Source organism: Xiphias gladius, chromosome 20 (assembly GCF_016859285.1).
Source record: "Xiphias gladius isolate SHS-SW01 ecotype Sanya breed wild chromosome 20, ASM1685928v1, whole genome shotgun sequence".
NCBI classification, from domain to species: Eukaryota; Metazoa; Chordata; class Actinopteri; order Istiophoriformes; family Xiphiidae; genus Xiphias; species Xiphias gladius.
Window position 1 is genome coordinate 5,668,580 of NC_053419.1, and position 27,230 is coordinate 5,695,809.

Below are 27,230 nucleotides of genomic sequence, written 5' to 3' on the forward strand. Positions count from 1 at the left end.
CATTGTAAACAGGAACTGCTAAGAGTCAATTTGGCACACTTTTAACTGTGCCAGTTTGCCGAAATGTAAACCATTAGGCATCTAAAAAAAAAATGTTCTCAAGTTGTGCCCCACAGCTAACTAACTTACTTCATGGAAACATGAGATAGTTTGGAGGAGGGGGCTTACTTTGTTTATTGATGTACATTTTTCGTTAACTGTCTCACTACAGAAGAGGTGAACATTCTGCAGGAGCTTTCTCTTCAAGTGTCAAACAGCAGTAACACCTCCATGACTGTGGAGGACAGCAGGTGTCCAGTTCTACAGGTGGGACAGTACTCCACCTTGGCTCTTCCCCTACTACAGCTCTTCACTGACGGGTACAGTTTTTTCCTCATCTCTTTACCGATGGGTTACTACTGTATTTAAAGATGTTGGTTCACTTTTTTTTTCCTCACTTTTTAAAAAGTATCCTCTGGTCAGTCTGCTGTACATTTTAAGTGTGTGACATGTTAATTAGCAACGTGTTGGTGTTCACTGGTGCTTAGTGTACAGTTCCTGCCCACAGGTATAACTTATTTAAGAAGACCTAGTGGTATCCTTTATGCTTGGAGTAGCAGCTGTATGGCTAAAAGGTGTGTGTTTGTGTTTGTGTTTGTGTTTGTGTTTGTGTTAAGGTTTGCAGATGAGTTCAGTTTACTGGTGCAGCTGCAGAGTCCCCAGAGAGAAGAAAGTAGTGTCTTCACCATGCTCAGCCCCGACAGCCACATTATGCTGCAACTACGGATCAGTGCTTACGCTGTCATCTTCATAGTAACACAGCAACAACACTATGAGTGAGCTCACTACCTTAATTTATTTTTCCTTCCACTTTCCAACCCCAGATTCATACAAATTGAGAGAAACTTAAGCATGTATTGCGTGCTGTGAAACCTTTTTGGCAGATTTAAGAACATTTTATTCATGTTAACTTTTGTGAATTACCCATTATCCAAAAAAATCCAGATGTCAGAATGTGATTACAATATCCATCTCAGGTAAATGAGGACAAGTCATGCCCGTTCCTGCTTCGTTGCTTAAGTGTATGCAAATGTTTCTGTATGATGACATAGAGTTCTGTGGAAATGTATTTGTTTGACTGTGAATTGCCTTCAGCTGTTTCTTCGGTGAAATTATTTATTAGGTGATTCCTGGCAGGTTTCTCCTCTTCAGGAACCACAGAGCTCAAAGCAATACATCGCTATAAGACAGCAGACAGAACTGGGCCAAAATATAGACAAACACAAATACTGTACCTTTCATTTATTGTTGGCAAATGGTGGATTTTATTTAAAACTTGTTTTTATTTTAAAATTGCTTGTCCATCAAGCATATTGATTGGCAGCTTCCACTTAAAAGGTTTGGTTGGTTGCAGGGTCCAGCTTGACTTCTAGAGGACGCTAGTGGTTTCCTTAGACATTGTAGCTTTTCTGATTAATGTTTTATATATTCAAGGGGAACGTTTTTAACACATCAAAGTCCACTTACAGGTTGGAGAGTCCTACTGCATATTTGAAATAAAATTGTATAAAGCATTTTGTGGCAGCTTAGCCACAGCCAATGTCACCTCAAGTGATGTCACTTTTGTCAGCATTGGTTGTGGCTGAAGACTACAAGTTTGAAAATAAAAAAATCTGGAGGTGTGGAGTGCGGAGAAACGAGTGAGCTTATCAGACCTTTGTAAACCACTCCTCGTCTGTGGTTGGCGTTAGCGACTCGAGGCTACATTAGCCACTGGTAGCATAACACCCAAATATCCAACTGAACTGTCGGCAGTTGAGTTGCACTATAGGTCTTGACAAGGTTTTGAGAAGGAAGAAGAATGTGTGAAATAAAAATAGATGATATCTGTGGTTCTACTGCATCGTTTTTGATTTTTGATTTTTTTTTTTCCTCATTTCTCTTTATCATTTAGCAGCTAATGAGCCAGATATTTTTTTTCTCAGGAGTTGGTGAAGACCAAAACAGAACTAAAAGGAGAGTGAATATTGGACTTAATATTTATCAAGTAGACTCAAACACAAGTCCAATGGGATGCTAATGTTGCTCTGTGTCTGCTCTATGTGTAAATAGGATAACATGTTAGCCTTAGCAATTGAATAAGGTGATAATAGGTCAGAGGTATCTGTTTTTTTTTCTGCCCCAAAGTGACGAAAAGAAATTTATTAATGGAGCTTTAATGTTGTTAAAGAGTTTCTGCCTTTTTGTTGGAACCATTTAATCCGGCTTCTGTTCCACTTTTAGCCATGCTACAGAATGACAGATCAAAAGCGTTTCATACATACATTTATTTTTACCAGTCCAATATCAAATGCTACACAACAGCAACCCTGGAGTTGGCAGGGATGTTGCTTCTTCCTCAAAGACACTTTATCAGGCCAAATGTTTCACCTTAAATAACTGGGTTAAACACTCTTTCTGACCTAATGCCCGTACTCACTGTTAAGTAAAGAAAGGTTATTCTGAGTTAAGAGGAATAAAAAACATCAGTATTTTAACTGTCTTCCAACAGTCAGAGGGCCCAAGCATGATTTGTATTTATCTCCAGGCATAATTTCATAACAAACAAAACCAAAGACATGATTATATAAGGACCCATGTGTCTCTGTCAGGTTCCCAGTCAGTGGTCTGTCTGATGGAAAGTGGCACCATGTGGCTGTCAGCGTGTCTGCCAAGCGGCTGGCGGTTTATGTGGACTGCTCTCTGCTGGAGAGTGTGGACTGGGTGTACCAGGGCATGGGGATCAGCACAGACGGGCTGCTCATGATTGGAGGCATCATCGAGAGCTTTGAGATTCCATTTAAAGTAAGTGGTTTTCATCCAGTTTTATCTGTATGTCCAGCTCTGCAACTTTGTTTTTTCTTTTTTCTTCTCCCACTGATCATAAAAAGAAACACAAGGTCAGACAAAAGCAACCCCACCTACAATAATCAACCACACAGCCTAATGCCTCCTCTGTTAGTCTGCCCACTTCTTTCTAATTTCTTTTAAACATTTACAAGATGTCCAGAAGCTGAATTCATTAAGTTTTACTCTACTAACCTCAGGTCAAACCCTCATCTGACTGTATTGCATGTGTGTAATAATGCATATGTGTTATGTATTATTAATACATAATATACGTATTTTGGCCCAGATGGTTATGCAACAGCCAGGTGATAATGAAACACAACTGTGTCAGGATAGTGAGTCAGATGTGTAAAGTCCTGTTCATTTGAATGTTTTCCAAAAAGACATGCATGTCTCCTCATTCTTACACTCGCACATACTCACACATACTTCTACTTCTGTCTTTTTTGAGGACTCTCACTGACATAATGGATTCCCTAGCCTTTTACCCTGACCTCACCCATCACAAATAAATGCCTAACCCCAACCCTTACCCTAACTTTAACCTAAACTACTCCTCACCTGAACTCTTAAACCAAGTCTTAACCCTCAAACAGCCCATTGAAGTTGTGAGGATTGGCCACAATGTCCTCACTTTCCCAAAATGTCCTCACGCCCAAGGTCTAAAACTGAAGCTGGTCCTCACTAAGATTGTAGTACAAGGACACACACCCACGCAAACACATGCACGCACACACACACAGGAAAGAACACACAAGTAGATATTCCAGCCCTGTGGCTCTATCCCATCCCATTCCCTTTCATCACAGACACAAAGACGCACAGCCCATGTTACTTAGAAACTATGTGTTTGTTTTTATAAAGTATGTGTAGAAATCCCTATAACCTGCTCTAACCACAGCTTCAATTACCTCCCAAGCACCAGTGTTACATAAAATTACAGAGGAAACACTGATGAGTGTTTGGACATAGGATGAGTTCAGTATCCTCAACCCACCCCAACACCCCAAACCCTGTGTTCTTCATTCGACATGAAGTAATCTCATTTCACTTTACTTTCTCATTAAACAAGCCTGCATGTCTTTTGACTTCGGGAGGAAACCCAAAAGGAGAACATGTAAACTCCAAGTGAAGTCCAAATCACTTAAACGTTTACATTTTTCCTGACAATTTTCAAATGTATAAATTTCAGTTTGGGATTTTTTGCATGTATTTTTTAAGTCACTTTCGGGCACCTGTTGGTTTTCATTCGCTTCAGTGTGGTATGAAAATCTATTTGTAGACGTTTGAAACTTAACTGAGTTGTGTATTCTGTCACAAAGAACACCAAATCTTCATTAAATTTCTCCTCAAAGTTACATTACTGTTTTGCGGTAATGCAGTTTGAAGTGCTGGAAGTGCTGATTCAATTGAAATGCTTGTGTTGTGTTACCTTGTAAGTTTTCATTTCAAGGGAAAAAACTGAGAGTCTTCCATTAAAGGCTGATTTTGACAACCCATAATGGGCCTGGCTTTGCATTATGGACTTTTGGTCCCAGTTACAACAAGCACTCATGTAGCCCGAGGATCAGAGCGGGCAGTGGGAGTGGGGTAATATAGGGGGTAAGGGGAATCATATTAGAGCCAGTATCTGAATTTGTGCTTGGCACCGGATAAAATGGATTCTCCATTGACTTGTTCCCCCTGATGACAGCATTTTACTGAGCTACAAGGACGGAGCACTTTGACACTCAAAGGTGGTGTCAGTCCTGTCTCTTGACTTTGTTTTTTGTTAGGCAGTGCTAAACCATACATTACCGTACTCTGCTTTTATCTGTAACTCTTGCTGTTATCCACACCACTGCAACGTGGCAGGGAGGGACGCATTCTGCTTAATTCTTATTATTTAAGACAAAAACATATAATAGAAATTAAGCAGGTTTTATATTGGAGTCATGCTTTTCGAAGGACTCAGAATCATACCGTGCAGTTTCACTAGTGTGAGCTTGAATGCAATTCTTCAGTGTTATCAATGTGATGTAACTCTTTCCCACCTTTTCCTTCACTTTCACCTTCTTGTTTAAGGCCCTTGATGGTTGTTTAATAATGTTTTGATCCACACAAAGTTCCTTATTATGTGTTAAATGTGATAGGGTAAATAGATTTTGCATGTCTTTCTCTTTATTTAATCTCCCATTTAATATTTGTCAAGGGTTGTAATTACAGATTGGTCTTTGTCTATCCAGACTTTTTTTTTCCAGCAGCAATTATAAGATTTTTTTTACTTCAGGCAAACTTCCTGCAGTAAACAAACAAGCCGTTCAGTGCTTGCTTCAATGCTAATTGTGTTTACATGCAACGAAATGTCTTATATAAACTCAATTGAACTGATTTAATAACTCAAGATCAATCACCAATGAAATTAGAAAAAAACTTTTCCTACTTGAAAGTGTACAGCAGACAGACGTTAATGTTCCCAGTCTGTTTTTAGGGTACAGTATTATGGGATTTTTGCTCACAGAGATACCTAAGGTTTTGTGGTTCCTCAGACAACAGGAATTCTACTGTATATACATCAAATAAGAAACAACACTTCTCAGATGTACTGTAGTTCCTTGAAACTTATATAAGTTATATACATCTCCCACTTCCACCTGTCTTTGGATTTGATTTAGGAATGTGAGATCAAACAGCTTGTTAAAATTAGTTTTCAGCTTTTTCTAATCGAACTGCAAACTGCTCACACATACAAGCAGACACACACTAACACAGATGCTCTCAAATCCACCATCACATTCTTAAAAACACCAGCCTGATTACATACGGCTTGATGTTAGAGTCACTGATAAAGTAAAGGAACCCTGGGAACTGCAGTGAAATGTATGACCTGCAGTAACCTCCTTGTGTCAAGTGTTGAAACTTGTCCTTCCATTCTGTGTATTTACAGTATGTGTGCATCCATGCAAAGCTAATACAGTATATAAACAAATAATGAATATGTCAACTGCAGGATACAGTTTAACAAATAGATTTGTCTGAAAGGGTTCATTCTGATTTAATGTGTTTCCACTTTGACATTTTTAAGAGGGGAGTAGGACATATTTATTGTGACTTCCATCGTCAATGGTCCTTTTTGGATTATTTGTTAGGTTATGGTTTAAATCATCAAATTAGATTATTTCTTGCATTGTAAACAGAAGAACTGCATTATTTAATAAAAATTCAAAACATGTGATACTATAAAAGTGTTTTTTTGGCGAGGAACCGTAGTACAAAGTTGGGAAAAGATATGTGGGGTGATGGCTCACCATCGACTACATGTAGGCAGATTGCTCAGTCTTTAGCAATCCCTGATTGGTCCTTTTGGCAGCATTTAGATTAGAATTTTATTAAAACAAGAGAATTTAATGGAGATTAATGAAAGTAAAATTGATTTTATAGCAGAGACTTGTGGCTTTCACTTTCTGTTTACACAGAAAATTTAGTGGCATTTTATGATTACACTTTCAACTTGTAACTGGTTCCACAGGATCTCAGGACAGATTTCTTCCCAACAGCACTTATAAAGTGGGATCCTTTACATACAATATAGCATTATAAACAGGTTTACAAGTCAGGTTTACAAGTTGTCTACTTTCATCTACAACCCGGATTCGTCTATATATAACCAAGACATCAAAACACCTTCACTATGCAACCAGATTTAGGCCAGTTTTAACATAAATATCTAGATTTCCCTCGACCTTGAAATCACCAAAAGCATACTTACTGGGTTAGTAATGTCATATTTTGTAAAATATCTGTCAATTTGTAAAAATCTGTTTTTAAAAAAAAAAACAAAAACTGATGTTTAGGTAAATCAACTGATCCTATATAATCTGTTGTAGAGCCAAATCTTAGGGGTGTTCAAATGCAAATACACCTCAGTAACTGCCCAGACTCGAGTCTCACAGGTCAAGTTACCAAGTGTAGTACAGTTTCCAACTGCATATCAAGAGAAATTTACATTTATTTTTCCCATGAAGGTGATGTTGTGTCTTTACAGTGTATGTTGACCGCTCACACCGTATTTAATGTCTCTGTCTCTGCAGGGTCATCTCAGACAGCTAACCTTCCTGATGGATGACCCAGATGCGGCCCATCAACACTGTAGCCGCCACCCACCCCGCTGCAGTGAGATGACCCCCAAGCCTCCTCGATCCCCACGCACCAACAATGTCCTGGAGGTGAGGAAAGATGAATGGAAAAGAAAAAGAAGGGATCACAAAAATTCACATGAAATTAAGTGCTAGTATTGTTCATTCAACTCATGTAAACAGCGAGGCTCTGACATGTTACTGAGGTGTTTAAGGCGAAGCCAGAAGTCTTTTGAAGCTCACAACCCAGACATTCAGACTCCTGGAGTTAATACTTTGACGGCAGAACGTGTTGTATACAATGAAGCATGATAAAAGATCATCAGAGGATTTAAAACAAAACTGCACTGACTCATGTGGTTTCGATACAGTCTGGTGACTTTAACAACTCTGGGTGTTTAGTTGTTCATCAGTTTAGCCCTCAACTGACTTTGTTTGTGGTTTTAAATTCAGAAATTGTCCCCTCTGTTTCCTCACAAAATATATTGCTGTCCTCAAATGACCTGGAGGACCTGCTCGGGGATCCCAAGGATGAGTCATTTTTGAGCCTTGGCAGAACTGTGAGTAAAACATTTTGGTACCTTACTTGCTGAGAAAGTTTCTAGTTCTCTTTAAAGCTGTGCTGAAAATCCCCTGTTCTTTTAGGTGTTAAAAAAACAAACAACAACAAAAAAAAAAAAAAAAACACGTTTCACAGCTGTGTCCCGAAGCTCTAGTTGGAGAGTGTGGGAAGCTGACCAGTCGTCATGGTGATTATATCCAGCTGTGGACAGGCAGGCAGCTGCCGACAGGTATACCAACCACTGGTCTGGTTTCACTGGCTTCAATTTTTTTCATCGGTCTCTGTCTGTAAAAGCACCAGTGTCTGTAATTAATTAGTGATGTGGTTTTGAGCCCCAGGCATCAGAGGCCTCAACCAGCAGTCCTACCTCTTATCCCCTTAACTTTTAGGGGCATGTGGGACAGAAAGTCATGGTAAAAATTGATTCAGATCAATTTGATTAAGAAAAACATCTAGGTATTTTTCTGTGATAATCAGTCGAGCTGCAACGATTAGTTGATTAATTGAAGTTGACTGACAGAAAATTGGTCATTCGGAAAATTCATTTAAAACAATTTAATAAACTATTTTCATAATAATTTAGTTATTGTTAAAGCAGAAATGCCAAACATTTTCTGGATCCAGCTTCTTAAATGTAAAGATTTTATGCTTTTCTCTGTCATATATGACAGTAAATTAATTGTCTTTGGGTATAGACTGTTGGGTGGGCAAAACAAGACATCTGAAGACAACACCTTGGGGTGTCAGAAATTGTCAAGGTAAATTTTTGATATTTTTTGACATCCTATTATCTTCTCAATTAATCAACTAATCGAAGATAATTGTCAGAGTTATCAATAATGAAAATAATCGTTACTTGTAGCCCTATATCAGTATAAAACTAAAACAATCAGCCATAGAAAAGAATAACACCACAAGTGGTGAGCTGGGTGCAGTTGCTGGCTCCTATTCATTTTCTGTGAGAAGCAGTGAATCCCTCATGAGGAGAATGATGGGATAGCCAGTGGCAAAAGATGGTGCGAAGGGTAAAGTTCAAATGAATGAACTGTGACCTACAATAGAAGAGGTTCAAAAATCTGAACAGTGAACAATCACTCCACAGATGCAGCTTCTACAACTTAACTTAAACCTCAACAACATTGGAAGCAGCAATAAACTGCATGTGGATTTACAATAGGATTGATCAAACCTACAGGCAGCCAACTCTGGAAGTTGTGGCAGCGTCATTTCATTCTGTTTCTGCCATCAAAGATCCAGTAAAATGAGCTCTTGAACTTCCCGGAAAACTGCTACTTCTTGACAAACATTGCATCTTCAGTGGGGACCTCTTGATGCATCAGTGGGTACCACTAGGTCCAAATAAAGCTGGACAGACACTGTATGGATTAAGCCAAATTTTAACTACAGAATGGACACCCTGACTAATTTTACAATCAGGCCAAATCAGCTGTGCTTTGATGTTTAGTTTTAGGAGGGCTGTGATGCCTGATTATTCACTCAAATGATCAACAATCAGTTGTTAGACAATCAAAAGGATTTCTAGCATAATAGAAAGTTTGATCAGTTTCTCTTTCAGTTTGAGCAGTTCCACAATACAATTTTTCACATGGCTGCTGTCAAGAGATCCATTATGAACTGTAGTGAAGTTATTTTAATGCTATTGGAGCAGTATTTTACATGTATTAACTGACTGTAATGTTGATTAAGGCTGTCCTGTGATAGAAATAAAACTGGTTTTAGCTCCAAAATACACCACATTGTCCATATCCTTTTTTTTCCCTTTCTGTTAAAAGTAGAATTGCACAACGTTGGCACTGCTTTTTGTCATCTTTGAGAACAGTTTGGAGGACACAGCTGGATTGTTTTAATAAAACTTTTATTGGAATTATCCACAGATAAAACAAAATCAAAGTTTCAGTGTTTACACTCTGTATGAGTTCCCATGTTTAACAGTCGTGAAGTGTCTGCCCAGCTTAGTCATCACAAGTTGTATCATTATTCTCACCTTTCTGCCTGTTCTGTCAAATCAAACTGTCTCCATAACTGCTAGCCCTATGGTTTCTACTTAGGACTGATCCCTTAATGTTAAATGTCCCACCAGAAAATCCTGCTTCAAAAGGAAATATATCACATCAAGGAGGTCATTTCATTTGACATTTAAACCTTGTGTTTATAATGATGAATATTTTAAACTGATCAGTACATATAAAGCTGCAATGAGCTGGCTTGTACATATAGAAATGCGTTTTGTTATGACTACGCACTGTACTTTAATATCTCACACCAAACAAAATGTAGTTCCTGAAATGCTTGGAAATGAAAAGCAAATCTGGTTTGAATTTACATTTTCATGTCCATAGAAAAATGCCAGTATAATCAGTGAGGATCTGGTTCTCTTTACAGTATACTGTAGTGCCATGCCAGCCCCACCAGAGTTTCTCCATCAGGGTGGCATTGGAATGCCTTTGTGATGATGTAGACGACAGAGACGTCTCCTACTGTTTTGTGTTGTAGGGAATGTTTTGCAGGAACAAGCTGCAACAGATCTTTTTTAACAGTTAGCGAATCTTCGTCACCTGGCTACAACACTTTCTCATTATCTGTCTTTCTTTGTTCATCTGTCTACTGTGTTTCCATGTCTCTTGTGTCCCTTTTATCACTGTCAATTGAACTGTTGGTCTCACTCTATGTCTGTCTTTTTCTGTTCTCCTTAGCAATGTCCCAAAATCAATCATTTATCAATCACCCTATATGCTGGTTCTGCTTCTAGGTGTAAAATTTATTTCAATTTTGACCATGTAATACCATCCCCTTTTGAATGTGGTCCAGCTGACATACCTGAGTATTCTTGGAATATATCTATACTTAAGAATATATCTAGAGTATAGTCTCTGTTGGTTGCCTTGCCACTACTCCTGGCCAAGAAACAGTCTGGTACATAACCCACTGTAAAACATGGTAATGTGTTTTTACACTCAGACTTTTGCACTGTAAAATGAGATATAATGTGTTAATTAATGAGGTTTAGCGGTGCTGGTAGGCGGAGTTTGTTACATTTGGACAGACCAAGGCTACCTGTTTACCCCTGTTTTCAGCCTTTATGCTAAGCTAAGCTACCTGTCTGCTGGCTACAGCTACATACATACATACATTCACCATAAAAACATAAGACAAAAGCGATATCAGTCTCCTCATATAAATGTCAAACTATTCTTTTCACCAGGTAAAAATTGCAAACATTCACTGCTTCCAGCTTCCAGCCAATGCGTGATCGGACAGAACACGCAATTTGAAGACATCACCTTGGGCTCTGGAAGCTTGTAAATGGCATTTTCTGACATTTTAAGGACTAAATAACTAATGGACTAATCAAACAGAAAATAAACAGATAAACAATAAAAATAATTGTTAATTGCATCCCTAGTTTATCATATAGGAAATAGCAAATTAATGAATTAGGCACTGACTTTGGACACAGCCTGTTTCTCAGTAAATCCATACAGAACACTTCATTAACAATATCTATTTCTTCTTTGCTAAGTTCTGTTACTGTTGTCTTTGAAACGTAACATTTCTAACTCTGGGGCCACGTTGTTGGGGTTTCCTGACTTTGATATAGGTCCTATCTAGGGCCACTGGCTCCCTTGACAGGTTCTCTCTGCAACGTGGCATTCAACCAGTTAATCTACAGTTCCTCCAATGTGCACTAAGATGTTAAACACTCCTGGAGGTCAGGGACCCTAGCTAAGCATGTAATTACAAAGCCAGAGCTATAAACGTCAGAGTATGTTGATGGCTTTGAACCTTCATTATCAACATGTCCTACATTAGTCAGAATACTTGTATTGTATGTTTTGTAAATTTGGGTACTCGTGTGTTGTTTTTAGTGATTTATCAAGCAACTCTTCCTTCCTTGTGAAGGTTTGCTGCTTTTTCTTGATTTATATCATTGTGAATTGAATCACTTTGGGTCTTAGAGTTTTGGTGAAAGAGAACAAGTAATGTGAAGTAATCAGTATGCTCGCTGGCTACTTCTGATGGCCATATATTATTTTCAGATATTTTATAGACTAAACAAATAATAAGTTAATTGGAAATATAATGAACAGGTTAATTTCGGCCTTACATACAGTGATCAGATTTGTTCATTCTTTAGTCTCTTAAAAGATGTGTGTGAAAATGTGGAGTTTCTTTGTGTATATACAATATATGTGTGTGAGAAGGAGAGGGAAAGCATGACAGAGCCCTTGTTTGATTGTTTTTCTACATTCAACATTACCACAAGAGTGATCCCGGTTAGTCAGAAGGCTTTCAGTTATATAAATGGTTATAACACCACTTATACTTGATCCTTAAAGCTGCATTTGTCAGAGGGAGAAGCAGACATACACATGCCTGTGGTTGTAATATTCCCTGTTCCATATCCTATCATAACCAAGTGTTTCAACTCAGGTCTCTAGAGAAGCCTCTTTCATAAAACTGGTCAAACAATAGCTTTTAACTGGAAAGCTGAGACAAAAACAAAGAAGTGGGGAAAAAATGATTCATCATTTTGATACTTTTCCATGACTCTATCAATCCACCAAGGTTCATTTAGTATTTTTATGTTCGGCAACAGTTGCCTATTAAACGACTTTAACATGTTCCATAAAAGTTTAAGTGTTGAAAAAAGGTTGAGTATTGCTAAATAATAAATTACCCATTGGATCTACGGTCTTGTGTAATTTTTTTGTCATGTTTTTGCCCAAATTGGCAAATGTAATGAAAGTCCAATATCCTAGCACTGTTTTGGTCTCCACCAACTTGTTTGACTTGCACCAGTATCTGGTTCATAAGCTGCGAAATGCTCCACTATGTTTACCAGCTAATTGCTAACTTTGTCTGCTATTTGGTGCTGAAAAGGTATTGTACAGTGGATTTATCAGAACTTTTGTCAGCTTATTTGCTGAAAACAGTGTCCACATCAAAGCCCGTCTACAGGTCTTAGGGGAGTACTGCTGCATATGTGAAAAAAATGTTACCAAGCTGAGGCTCCAGAGGGAGGAGTGCAAAGTCTGATAAATTTCTTTAAATGATGTCACTTGAGTCAGCATAAACCAGGGCTGAAGACTACAAGTTTGAATTATTGTCATAATTGGATACAATGTTAATACTGTTTATAGTAACAAGGTCAGTTGTTGTTAAAAGTCTTTTAAGAGTGACTTTTTTTCTCCATCTGTGAGCTTTTTTTCTCTCACTTCTTTACTGTCACTTTCTGGCAGTGCTGTTTACTTGGCAAGAGGCAGCAGATGGCCAAAGTTGAGGTCAGAGGTCAGGTCCAGGTCAGAGTCATCCAGCTGGGTTGTGTAGGGAGGCAGACAGGCAAGCTATCCTGTTTTCACCTCTTGTCCAGACTTTGAGGACAAGATGAGCTGCTCCTACAAAGCTATCATTATGGATCTCATCACTGAACTCTGGATATTGTATCTTGTGTTTTTCAGTAGCGCTGAACCAGTGAAAATTTTGCCCTGGTGTGTCGATGAAAAGTTGATATCATTCCTTAACTTAGCTATCACATCTTTATTGAACTCAATACTGCTCACCTAATTCTGCCCTTGTTGTCCTCTAAATGGTGCGCTGTTGGAGAACAAGTTTGCTCAACACAGAAAAATTTGCCAAGTTTCCTAGCAACAGAGAGTGATGGAAGCCGGTAGATGTGCTGACAGACTTCCTCAACTTACAGACTCAAGACTTTTGTAAATATCTGCTGTAGCCAGCCAGTAAAGGTCAAGTAATGTCTGGCAGTAGATGAGTGAACCATGTCATGTTGTCAGATTTTGTTTGTTATGTTATAGAATATTCTGCCAGCATGCAAAATCGAAATACTGCCGGGTCTGACTCGAAAATGATGGGTCTTCTGAAAGGATAGTTGAAGTCTCCTACTGTGTCTGCAGAGCGCTGTGATTCGTGGAAGTCATGCTTTATGATCACACTAGAGACAGAATAAATAGATCATTTTAAGCAGTCTTGACGATACTGTGATAAGTGGACACTGTTGGCCCTCAGGCAAGTCCTGGAGTTATAAGGATCCTCTTTTTCTATGGATGTCTCTCCCTTTGCAAAAGTATATAAAGTACATAAATAATATATAGTTTAAAGGAATAAAATATGTAGATAAATAAAGATTAGCTCCACCTCTGCCCTCACATTGTGGCCCTCTTAATATTTTTTCAGCCTTTGTCTTACAGCTCTGTAAGGAGTTAAGTTAGCCATTTTTGAAAGCTCAGCACAATCAATTAATTGTCTCAAGAAAGACTGAGGTCTGTTCAAACTGGGAGTGGCTCAACCAAACTGTTGGCATCACAGGAAGATGACACACTTTAACACGAACTTGTCAGAGCAGCAACAGTAAGGAGACAGCGGGATACAGGGCTTTCGTTCACTGAGACAGTGTGATGAAGAAAAGACTAATATTAAAACAATCCCATAAAATCCATGTAGTGGGATGGATTCTGGAGCTGAAACATGTTTCTCTTGGGTTTTCTGAGTTGCACGATGCATCTAAGAGTAAGTAAAATCAACTATTTGCTAAAAATAGAGGACAAGGAAACACAAGGACAAGGAAACATGCCTTACGTTTGCTGTAAAACAGTAAGAACATCTGACTGTCATGCCTTTATATTTTTAATAAACAGGAAGGTTCTACAGACTGCCAAGCTATTCTTTTATGCGCCATATATGAGTTGTAACTTCATTTGAGTGGACAAGGTTTATAGCTGCTTCCAATATAAAGTAAAGTGATTACAGACAAACCGGGAGGCCCTCAAATCATGGAGTATCAGAGGAAATGAGTTGTTGAAAGAGGGGATGCTCGCATAAAAGAGAGAGAGGAGGAGATCAAGGATCAGGAACGAATGGATGGAAATGAAGGAAAGGTAGAATTCTTGCCTTGTTGTTTCTTTCTTTTTGTCACTAAGCAGTGCAGAACCAATTCTTAATGTGAGAAGTCCCAGCATGCTCAAACTAATAATTTTCCTCTCCAAAACTATAATTTAGCATAGGGTATCTATTCTGTGAAGATAAAACCAAATGTGGCTAAATGCTAGGTGATGGAAAGTTGTCAAAAGAATGCTACATCAGCAACTTGTAGTCACTGTCTTCCCAGTGCTAACCCACTCCACAGGGACGGAAATCCTTACACTGTAGGCCCTAACTTTAAGAGATAGGGCCTACAGTTAAAGGATTTCGGCTCAATTACATTTTAAGTGCAGATAGCAGTGATCTCTGGATTCCATTATGTGGAAAGGAGGACATAGATGTACAGGAAAGTTATTTAGAATTAAAATAGGGATCATTGATTTGCCTCCATACATTTTAGTTACAGTTTAAAGCCCCTCCAGAGGTTCTGTTCACCCTGAATCAAGGTTCCTCTGTCCTAGTTTATTTATATTGCTGTTTATGCGATACCACCTTTCCTTTTGTTCTTAATTGACATGAAGTAACACTTCTTGTGACAGGGAGCTGCCCCACTGATCTTAACTTTCATCCAGAGGAGGTCTCCTCTGCACCAACCTGTTGGTGTAAATCAAGCCAGCCTCAGAGAATCCATGGTGAATATTTCCACTCAAATGCTCTCTCAGTTGTGCTTATCTCACTGAGTATGGGCACTGCGACTTCACTCTCCTCTAATTCCCCTCTGGATTTTTTTCTTCTGGTGAACAGGCTCCCTCGAACCAAAACCCATCCATGTTTGAAAGCAGTGGGGATTCCCTGACATTATCCCTGTCCCTGTTTTCATTTGTTCTGCCCCTCTCAGTTGGAGGGAGCAGTTTTTCACTTGAGCAGATTTTTATTTATGCATGATGTTGCAATTAGTATTATGCCAATAGCTTGCTGCGATCAGATGTTTCACTGTCACCCTCAATCTAGTTTGGTTAGCTGAGTGCTGATCAAACAATTTGGATGTAAAAGATTTAATGTGTGATGAATGCTCAGACATTTTGTGGGTGAAATAATAGATATAGAATGTATTTATTATTCAAACAACTTTTGGTTGTTTTGAAGTTTAAAATGTACCAGATTTGACAACTAAATAGTTGTCTCTCTCAGATTTAGTTTCTCTGTTAGTTTGCTCTTTCTCAAAATTCACAGAGGCCACCCTGAGGGCTAATGGGCTGGGGTATATCTCCTACCAGATTAGATTCATTGTTTGTACAAGATGTATGGCTAGTAAAAGTGGAAGGGTGTGTACCTGGTAGGTGTGTGGGTGTGTCTGCTGGGAGCTGGATCAGCCTCCTGTGCAGAGATCTGCCTGTGGGTACAATGTGAACAGAGTTGAAGTGCGGACAGACCTATAGTGTCTCCTGCAGTCATGCTCTACCATGTTGGATGGTACTTGCTCCTGGGATGCCTTCTGTTGGATTTAGATGGATTGCACGTGAAAGGTCAAAGGCAACAGAATGTAAAGGTACTGCCTGTTGTAACTCCACACACACACTGATTTTTCCCTTTTCTTTTGATTCTTTCGCACTGCACTGACTGAGTGTGTAATACTCTGCAGCCAATTTCAGTGCACACTGTGTGTTGGTGCTTTTGTTAACTCTCTTGGGTGAGGATGTTTGTGTTCTTTGAGCATGGTTCTTTGAGCGTGTCATTAACAGTCTCAAACACTTGCCGTCTCTTGAAGATTTGGTTTTGATTTGGCTTTAAGTACAAGGTTGTGCCTGCTGTTTTCACTTTAGAATCAAACTGAAAAACTGATGTCATGTCCAGGGATGTCACAATTATTGGTATTAATCCCTTAGATTTAAAAAATCAAATTGAAGTATTATATTGCTGGAATTTTTTGTATTAACAGCCATTCAAAATGTGTGTTCTGTTTCTCTATATGTCTCTCCAAATAATGTAAATTTGAATTTTTCAACGTTTTTGGCAAAAATTGTACTTCTTATGCTAATAAAACGATTTTATAAGCAATTGGATTTTATCAAAACCACATCATCACAAAGCTTGAGACAAGGCTGTTTAGGAGACATTTTGGAGATACATGGATTTCACAGGACATTGATTATGGTATTGTACATTGTTGGAAATAATATCTACATGCATGGTGAATGTGGTTAAGAGCAGCCCATTTATGACCCACAAGTGATTAGCTCACTAGCAGTTGGCAGCATAGCGGCCTCTATGTACTTACAGAGAGATAGGATACATTGCATTTGCACTCAGCTATTTCATAAGTTGTTATTTATAGGACTGTAAACTAATAGACACCATTAGCACCATATCTGCACATGTAGCATGCGTGACAGTCAGTGGCATAGCAGGCTTGTCATTTTTTACCAGTAATGGTTGATTTAATCAGATATAGACAATTTCATCAGTAATTCCATAACACACATAACACCATCATCAGATTTCTAGGATCAAAAACTGAGAAGGAGCCGAAGAATGCTGCGCACTGTCAGTCACTTGCACTTACTTTATTAATAATGTTACGGTCCTCAGAACTTCATCATATAAAATTCATTGAGTCTTTGACCTGAAGTTTTACGGATGCTGCTGTGCTGCTATCATCCTCTGATTTGTGGACACCTTACAGTAGACTCACAGCCCTCTGGGTCGAGGCCTGTTAAATGACTCTTTGGTTTTGGCAGTATAGACTGTTCCTTCAAGTACAAGCTAGCTAAAGCAATTTGATTGTGCAAGAAATGTCAAGCTGACTCCCCCTTCTACATAGTTCATTGTATATCCCAAGACCACCAGTGGCGATTTGGTGGACGCTTTGATCCCAACCAATAGTGGTTTTTCTAGCATGGGTGGTCCTGCTGGGAATACAATCCCCGACCATGATGGTGTGTTAATACCACGCTCAAACTCCTAAGCTATGGAACAACACTGAGTCAAAATAAAAAATCACGCACTCACTCGTGTGCACTTGACAATGCTGATGAACACACATACATAAATACATTTCAATACACACACAAGTATTAACGTGTATGCTTAAAGTGATTGCTTTGCCTTATAGTTTGCTTTTTCCACATCACCTCAGACAGTGCAAGGTTTTTTGGAGTTCACAGGTAGACAGACAGACACACACACAACTGAATACTTTGACCCCGCTGCCTGTTCATCACTCTGTGGCAGGCTACTGTTGCTGTTTTCCTTTTGTTTATTTCAGATTTCTCGCCGTAACGGCAATGTTTATTTTCATTTTTATTTGGTATATTTCAATAATCATTAAAAATAAGGACAGTCTTTTGATTGTTATTATACTGTGATAAAGCTTTGTCATGTGCAGTGTTCTTGTCCTTATTCCTGAACCATCAGACTACTGCAATCGTGCATTTTTTGAGGCCAAATTGCCTACTGCTGGTTGCAAGACCCAGCCAGTCTGAGAGCTTCTGCATACCTGTGTCTTGGCTAGATTTACGGACCTTGCCATTTGATTAGCCCTTTGTAGGAGTAAGTGTTGATAGTGTGTGTGTGTGTGTGTGTGTGTGTGTGTGTGTGTGTGTGTGTGTGTGTGTGTGTGTGTGTGTGTGTGTGTGTGTGTGTGTGTGTGTCTGTGTGTGTCTGTGTCTGTGTCTGTGTTGATGGTAGTGCTCTAGCCTGCAGCACTTGTGACAGCACAAATATCTCATTGCTCATAACAGAGGATTTGTCAGCTACACATGCAGGCAGACACCTGAGAAGACTTGTGCTGATGGAAGAACATGTTGGTTACAAATAAACATTAATCTAGTCCAGGTGTGCACTGTCAACATCTGCCCTAATTCTGATTTATTGTGTTCCCTTAAATATTTGTTGAGAGTTGCAGAGAAGTTGAGTTATGATCCTCATGCTTTCTCAGCATTGGTGGATGATGGTCATAAATGCTTTGTTTTAATGGAACTGTTGGAACTGTTGTCTAATTGTACTATACATTTTTCATATACAAGTATTTTAAAATATATTTTCATTGAACTCATCTCTAAAGTGACCAGTCCTTCATTTTTAAATGGGATTTTTATCAAATATATCCGAATATTGTCCCAGCGCCACCACACGAGCACACTTTTCAAATCACTTCCAACTATCTTACCATGCAATGATACTGTAACAGTGGGAATAATAAAAGACCATGTGACAGTGTGATGGATTAGAAAGTTTCAAGTCCTTGCAAGTTGGACCAGTAGCTGACTTGAGGGTTGGAAAAACACGTTGGGGGGGAAAAAAAAAAAAAAAAAAAAAGCAGAAACACTGGTGTGACCTTAATACTTTTAGTGCATTAGCTAATCTATTATGTGACATTTATATGAATTCAAATGTTTGTCCACAATTTTACCCAGTTAATTGTACAATCATGGCAACTAAGGCTGCAACTTATGATTATTAATCATTATGATTATTGATCAATCTATCAATTCTGCTTAATCATCTAATCTGTAACACAGAAAAGGAAAAATAAACGGAATAATACAAATAGAAAAATCACAATTTTCCCAGAGCCTTTAAAGTCTTTAAATAGCTTTTTTTTTTTGCCTGATCAGCGTTGTCATAAATTGTGAAATCCTCACATTTGAAATGCAAATGTTTGGCATATTTGCTTGATAAATGACTAAAGAACATTCAAATATCATAATTGCTGTTAATTAATTTTTCGACCGACCTATCAATTAATTGACCGATTATTTCAATCCAAATTGACAAGTACTACACATCAGATTGCAGTTTGGGATGAACTGTCTCTTTCATTAGCAGGACTTTAGTATCTATGGTGGATAAATTCTGTTGTCAGTCTTAATTAAGGCTCACATCACAAGGTTTTTCTGTTAGCTTTTGGTCAGAGCACCAGAAAGAAGTCGGCCTCGGCATGGTGCAACATTACCAGACTAAATTTTGTTAGGATTCTTCCCTGCAGTAAACAGTATTACAATGTGACAGGAAGACATGTCACCATAACTGTCTGATGAATGAGTAACCTGTCAGTCCATGTGGCTTCTGTTTACAATGTTAGCTGTCTTTGCAATGTGACAGTGTGGATGCTAGAAAGAAAGAAGACAAGCTAAAGTTATCTTATTTGTTCATCTGTTACGACCTCAATCATGACAGATGATTAGCAATTTTAGGACAAAAAAAGGTCCTTACAATATGTCTAAGAACTACACCACATGGCCAGACACACTAACATCATTCCCACATGTGAATGTCCTCTCTTCTGGGAAGACTTTCCACATGATTTTCCAACCTGGCTGCACGGACATGCTCTCATTCAGCCACAACAGAGCTAGTAAGGTCCAAAACTGCTGTTGGGTGATAAGGTCTGTCTCACATTTGCTGTTCCAGTTCATCCCATAGATGTATCATGGGGTTGAGGTCAGGGTTTTGTGCGGGCAAGACACAAACTGGGAAAACCATTTCTCTATGGACCTGGCTAGTGTGGTGGTGGGGGGGCATTGTTGAGACAGCAAAGGGCTTTTCCCTGTTGACACAAAATTGGATGCACACTATTGTTTAAAAAGACAACCCCACACCAAAAATTAACAAAAGTATGTGGACAGGGTCTCCAAATTATTTTGGCCACATAGTGTACTCAAGAGATGATAAGAATAGAGGTGTTATATTACATTATACATTGGGTTTCAGGGGCCCGGTGCTTGGAAAACGGACAAAAACACCTTTCAATTCAAGTAAGAAAAAAATATAAGAGTTATCATCTGACAGGAGCATTAAGGAAGCTTTATGGCAGCATGTAAAATTGTTCTGTCTGTTCATCAGTGTGCAGACCTGCATACTGACACAGTGAATCACTGTTCACTCTTCCATTCTTCAGCACTGTTAGTGTTGTTAGGATACAAAGGCAACCCACTTTGAATAGACACAGTGCCCTTGCTTGCTCGAGCCTGCTACTGCAGAGCCCAGAGAGAACATTGTCTGGGCACATGATATAAAGAGTTACTTGCTGGGATTATTAGTTTTGTTTGAGTAGATAACTACTCAGATTCATGCTACTCAGTGTCTGTTCTTTAGATTGTTTTGGGGGCTTTAAACTTGATTATCTTGTACTTGAAGGAATTATCTGCCTCGTGTCCACAGTCGAGGCTGATGGTTGTGGTGGTGTAATGGTGTGGGGATTGTTTTCTTGGCACACTTTGGGTCCCTTAATACCAAACAATCATGGTTTCAATACCACAGCCTATCTGAGTATTGTAACACACCATGTACAACCCTTTATGGCCACAATTTACCATCTTCTAATGGCTACTTCCAGCATGATAATGCAACATGTCACAAAGCAAAAGTTGTCTCAAACTGGTTTCATGAACATGACAGTGAGTTCGGTGAACTTCAGTGGCCTCCCCAGTCACCAGATCTGAATCCAGTAGAACACCTTTAGGATGTGGTAGAATAGGATATTGGCAGCATGAATGTGCAGCTGACAAATCTGCAGAAATGACATAGTGCAATCATGCCAACATGGCCTAAAATCTCAAAGGAAGGTTTCCAACATCTTGTGGAATCCCTTCCGCAAATTGGCAAATTGAGGCTATTTTGAGAGCAAAAGGAGGCCCTACCCAGTATCAGTATGTTGTTCGTAATAAGGTGCTTGGTGAGTGTATAGTTTTATTTTTTAAAATACTAAATAGTTTTCTAAACAGTTGGCCGCTGTAGGTTGTAGCAAACATCACTTGAACAGGAGTAAATAATGAGATGGATTAATAGTCATTTGGTGCTCTAAAGAGTATTCACAGCAATAGGACAGTGTATGCATGTGTTTATGCACGAAGGATCATGTCACCCAGTACAACAGTGAGACTCACTGATGTGTTTTTAATAGTTTTTTAGACAACAATGGCAGGTTGGTTTGTACTTTCCTTGAGAATTGTTGACCAGAAGAAATATATAGAATATGCCAGCGTCATTGAAAACAGATGCATAAATTCAACTTTACTTTGACAATCACCATACTGTGCTTTGGGTGGGATTTTCCCCTGTCCCTGTTTTCCACTGTCTCAGCATCAGTTTGTACTGGGACTAAAAGCTAGGTTCACAAATAATGTAAACCACAGACATATATTGATACACCACAGGATTCTGGAAACAATACTGCTGTGGGTTCACTTGTCCATTTCCATACCCTGAAACAAGTACATTAAATTCTCAAAATCTGGTTAAAATATAATATCATATTGAGAGAGTTCATGGAGTATATCTTTCTTTGGTGAAAACTTTCAGCTCCAGTCTGACTGGCCAATGTGTCATGGTACTACAGCTAAGCATGGCCTGGGCTGGTTCATAGGGACATCTCACAGACGGGAGGGGAGATAAGCCAGGCGGACGGTGTTGACTTGAGGAGATCCAGTGACAGCTTATCGACTGGGGCTGGCTGCCTGACTACGGCCTAGGATAAGAGGGAGTCAAAGGACCTTTGTTTTCAACTGGGGCACCTTGTTTGGTCTATTGCCTATCTCATTCCCACACTAGCCCTCGTTATACGCAGACAGCCCTCCACCAAGGGCTGGGTTTCATTGCAGATACAGTATTTAAGAGTGACTATTCTAATATTTCCAGTCTATGAATAAAAGCCAGGATTATCAACTGATTATTTTTGGGTTATGTTTGGGCATATCAGTCTTTCTGATAATACAATCAGACATGCTCATTTGATTGTTTCCTTAATCAAAGCCTGTAACCAAATTGAAAACCTGAGATCCCCCTGTAATAATTGTACAAATTCATAAAATGTGTACAATATCATTTCACTCCTTATATTTGATACACATGCCTATCTCCAGCTCGCTGTGCATTTCCAGTGGCAACTTTTGTTTAGTGCTACAAGACTTTTGAATTTATGCCTCAAGGAATTCAGACTGTTTTGAGGGCCAAAGTAAGTCTTAACATTCACTAAGCAGCTGTACATTACAGAACAATAGGAAATAGGTTCTTAAACCTTAAAACAGTGCTTAATTTATGAGAGTTGGTTAAAACAGTGCTCCGCTAGTCCCCATAAATTTAGTATCTTTTTCTTTTCTGCTCTGCTGATTTCTATGTCCACACTCTGTGCACAATCTAATAAAACAAGACAAGATACAAACAAGAGTCCACAGCCATGGTAGCGCCTATGAGAGGCGGTATATAGGCAGTGCTTTGAGCTAAATACTTTGAGCTTGATGTCAGTATGTTAATATGCTCACAATAACTGATAACCAATACTAATAAGCTGATGTTGAGCAGGTATGATGTTTAGCATGTACACCACCTGAGTTTAGTGTGTTAGCATGATAACATTTGCTAATTAGCACTAAACACAAATTACAGCAAAGCTGATTCAAATGTCGGTAGTTTTCAAGGTATTTGGTCATAAACCCAAGTACTGGAAAAATTAAAATTTTAACCTGATGATGGTGCTAGATATGTGTACCAAATTTCATTGAAGTCCATCCAGTAGCAGTCTAGACATTTCTCTCAAAACCACAAATCTCTGATGGTGTTGCTAGAGCAAAGTGGGGATCGGGATCACCAAATTTGGATTCCTCTTCTGGGCACCACTGATATATGTACCATATTTCAGGGCAATCCATCTCGAAGTTGTTGAGATATTTCAGTCTGAACCAGTGGTTGACTAACTGACACACAGACTGACAATGCCATCCCTAGAGCCATGCTACTTGTGAGGGTACAGTAGTACAAAATGAGGGCATTTTTGTAAAAAGGTAAATTTTTCACAGATATGACATAATAACAAGTAAATAATAGGCCTTCTTGAGACCTGGTGGTTACCTTTTGATCCACCATAAAGATAGAAAGTAGTTTACAACTGTTAAAAGTACTATATATACCAGTTCAGCTTGAACTACCTTGAGCAAACTATTCCGACATGAAGCAGGTATTATAATGGGTTAACGATTACTGACGACTGACTCTTTGGCACTGAGTCACACTTTGATAAGGTGACGCAAAGTTTTAACTTTTCTTGTATAAGACGAGCGAAGGAGGAAAATGACACAACAAAAAACAGAAGGCAATTTTTTTTTTCTCAGTGCAGTGCCATATGTCAACTGTATAAACCTATGTAATCTAAAAGGTACTACTCTGCTCTACTTAAATCTCTGAGCATGTAGACTGCTTCCCTCTCCTCCTCCTGTCCTCCTGCTCTCCATATGCCTCTCAGCTCCACTTTAGTGCTCTCCATTTCAGCCCATTAGGGTCATCAAACAAAGTTTACAGCTCTTTGGTCTCTTCCCCTGGCCTCTCTCACTGCACCACTGTTCCTGGAGTTGCAACATTTTGATGTGTTTTGCTGTGTGTCTGTCTGTGTCTGTGTCTGTGTACATGTCTTTCTATGTTTGGCATTGTGTGAACATTTTTGGCCGGTCTTCACAACTTCAAAGGGCTGTTTGAGAGTAAAGACTTGGTTTTAGGGTTCAGGTTAGAATTAGGTTTAGGTTAGGGTTAGACATTTAGCTGTTATGGTTAAGATTAGGGTAAGAGACTATGGAATGCATTATCACATTAACAACCAGTGTAAGACAAATATGTTTGATGCGTGTTTGTGTGTATGACAAGCAAGAAAAAATGAAAAAAAAAAAACAAGAAAACTTTAAACTGCTGTGTGTGTGTGTGTTTGGAAAGATTTTGTTAAATAGCTGAGACTTCATGGGAGTCAATAATAATATGTTCACCTTTTGACAGCTGATGTTGATTCATAGTGATTTTTTATTATTAGTCCGTTTTATTCCTGTGACAGAAACTTGTACAGCAGACAACTCTGTTGTCCTGCTTTAGATAGTAGCTCTTTCCACCCAAGGGGAGATGAGATAGAAGATAGGTATCGACTTGGAGGAAGCTGAGACCAAAGCTGTCCACTGTGCCAGAAAAAGGAATGATATGAGTGGGAATTCTGTGACTGCACAAAGTTTGTGAAATAACCTTTGATATGATTAGTCTGCTGCTTTCAGGAGGGGAGTGCTGCTAGACAGTTTGGTGAAGTTGAAGACAAGGTTGGATAGTGGGGAGTGTCACTAGTCCAAATTGGAGATTATATAAGTAAACTAGAAGCATGGATGAGTCCATGATGGAGGGTTTGTTTGAAGTGTCTGAGTTGTCTTGAACCACAACAAGGTTCTTAATATTGGGGCATGAACTACTCTATTTTGACATCGGGATATGAGCTACTGTATTAATGATAAGGATGAGGTCTTCCATAGAGGAGCTTGCAAAAAAACATACAGCTCAGTCTTGTTGAGATTTATGTTAAACTTGTGGAAGATAACAGAGATACACAGCTTCAGGTACTTCAGTGGAATTTGAGTTGTAGAAATTAGTTTTTATAGTTTAAGAGAAGAGAGCTTTGTTGTCATTGTCTACAACAAAACAACAGTGGTATACCAACCACACTGTAAGATGGATAAACATGGACTCACTAGAAGCTCTCATTAGTTTGGCTGCAATAGGGAGCTCAATGCAAACACTGAAATGTTAATTAGCGACAGCACATTCAAGGTTTTTGGAAAGAAAAGAGACAAAATCAGTAATGGTGTGCAGTTTTGTGACGGCAGAGTGGTCAGGTCTAAATGTCTTGAAGAGCTGAGAAACTAATCGACTTGAAGGCAGATGAAGTGATGCCAGATGTCAGTGAAGAGCTGACGACAGTTATCAAGAAGGAAAATGGTCTGCAGCTGTGGTTTTTCTGAGGGTTAGGGCCCTTTTTTAGGGGACAAGTTTAGGTCTTTTAAGTGGTTGGTGTATCAATAAAACATAAAATTTTCTCATTTGTCGATGTTTGTGTATGGATTGGATGGTGATGCTTCTTCTAATTGTTACTTGATTTACTTCGGATCTCAGATTGTTTCTTCTATCATGAAAATCTCTCTGATTTTTAATTATTTGTGCGTCACTCAGCTACAGGTACAAAGTCTATACTTTCAATCCAATACTATTCATTCTTTGAATTGATTTGTCTGTTGTGGTTAGGAAATTACAAACTAGAATAATTTGGAATATAATCTTTATTGTTCCTCAGACAAACTCCCTTCACAAGTTCACCACATAAACAGAGCCACACAATAAGACATCCACCCCCCATCTAGCTATTGACATCACAACATGATACATACCAGAAGACCACTGTAGTAACGTCTTAAAGACTGGTCTTGAATGAGCTCCAATTCCTTTTTTTTTTTTTTTGTTCCAAACAGAATGTGTTCCCACGCCGAGGGAGTTCTCGAGGGGATGGGACAGTGCTTTCAGGACCCAGTCGGAAAGGTTCAGTAGTTCGTGCAAATGTCTTTGTGGTGGACGAGGATACTGACTTGTTGGATTCAATCTTCCAAAATGGCGGACAATTGAACCCCCAGTGGAAGCCCTTCAGAAATGACCTTAAAGGAAACCAGAAGGGGAAACCTGAAATGTCCTCTAAACATTTGGAGGAGAACATTACCACAGAGGAGAAGACAGATTCAAGTGGGAGGACTTCATCGCTGTTCCCCAGAAAACCTTCCAGTAACATAATTGACCTGGACACCGAAAACAAACCCAAGAAGCCCTCAGTAGGGTTTCCTGTACTTCCTAGGATCCCTTCAGATCCTAGAACATCCACAGAGTCCAGCAAACTGAGGGAGGAGACAGATGATCAGACCACGACTGTCTCACCTACACCTCATGCAATAACCTCTGGCCCATATGCAAAAGCAGTAGTTGAGGAGGGGGGACCCATCACCACGCAGAGCACCACACACTCAGATCGTAGAGCGAAGCACAACGGTAAACAGCCGGACCTGGAGCGCCCTGGAACTGTGACCATTGTATCCATAGATGGAGACCTGGTCCAGAGCTCAGATGGCAAAATGTACCGGCTCCAGAGTGGACCACCAGGCCGAATGGGTCCTCCAGGGCAAGAAGTGAGTGATCTTATGGTGCTCTTGTTGCTCTAATTATCCTTGTTTTAATAATACTGTATGCATCCAAGTGTGTATTCAAGTGACAGTGTAAAACAGCAAGAAGTCCTCTATAGTTTGCTTATAGGTTGCCTATAGGTTGCTGCCTGATGTAGACTACTTAATGATGAGGACAAGGATGAACCCTGTGAATGTACAAAGCTTGATGTCTGTTTATGCTTTACAGCTTACAAGAGCTGCTCTCCATCAGCTGCCATCTGAATCTGATCAGGGGAGGTTGTGCCATCACATGTTGATCCACATGTCGATCAAACACATGTTGATCCACATGTCTTTGATGCCACAAGATGAGCCTCCAGAGAACCGAATGGTTTACGAGTGTCAGCATTTTGTCATATCATTACTCAATATGACAATCGTAACCTCTGGCTGCCAAGCTATCTGACTGGTGCCAACAGCTAAAGTCAATTTATGATATCCAATCAGAAGGTTTACCTGGTGTAAGAGGTGGACTGCAAATCTGGTCAAGTCTGGGCTGGTTTCTAGAGTCACACAGCCATAAAATGCACAGGAACACTCAGCATGATTACTGTGGTTGTAGGTGGCTGTAGGGAACCTCTTTCTCTTCATGTACAACATCTCAGGTCTTGCTTGCTTAGCTTGTTGTAGTATACATTAGCCTGTAGCAAACTCAGTTTAGTTGAATAAAAAGTACTTATTTACAAAAGAATATTTCTATGCCATGGCCACAGAAAATACTCTTTTCTGACTGGTTGGCAGGTGTATTAAAATCATATAATAAGATGCCTCAAGCAAAGATCTGTT

At 39.2% G+C, this 27,230-nt stretch overlaps 1 protein-coding gene across 1 annotated transcript in view; it reads left to right on the forward strand.

Annotated features, from left to right (window-relative positions):
- Positions 1-27,230, forward strand: part of si:ch211-196i2.1 (collagen alpha-1(I) chain) — a 104,795-nt gene that overhangs the window by 31,027 nt on the left and 46,538 nt on the right. The window contains exons 2-6 of the mRNA XM_040158036.1: positions 212-359; positions 657-815; positions 2,631-2,823; positions 6,939-7,073; positions 25,707-26,408. Of these exons, the coding sequence (XP_040013970.1) occupies positions 212-359; positions 657-815; positions 2,631-2,823; positions 6,939-7,073; positions 25,707-26,408 (1,337 nt within the window). The remainder of the gene's footprint in view (positions 1-211; positions 360-656; positions 816-2,630; positions 2,824-6,938; positions 7,074-25,706; positions 26,409-27,230) is intronic.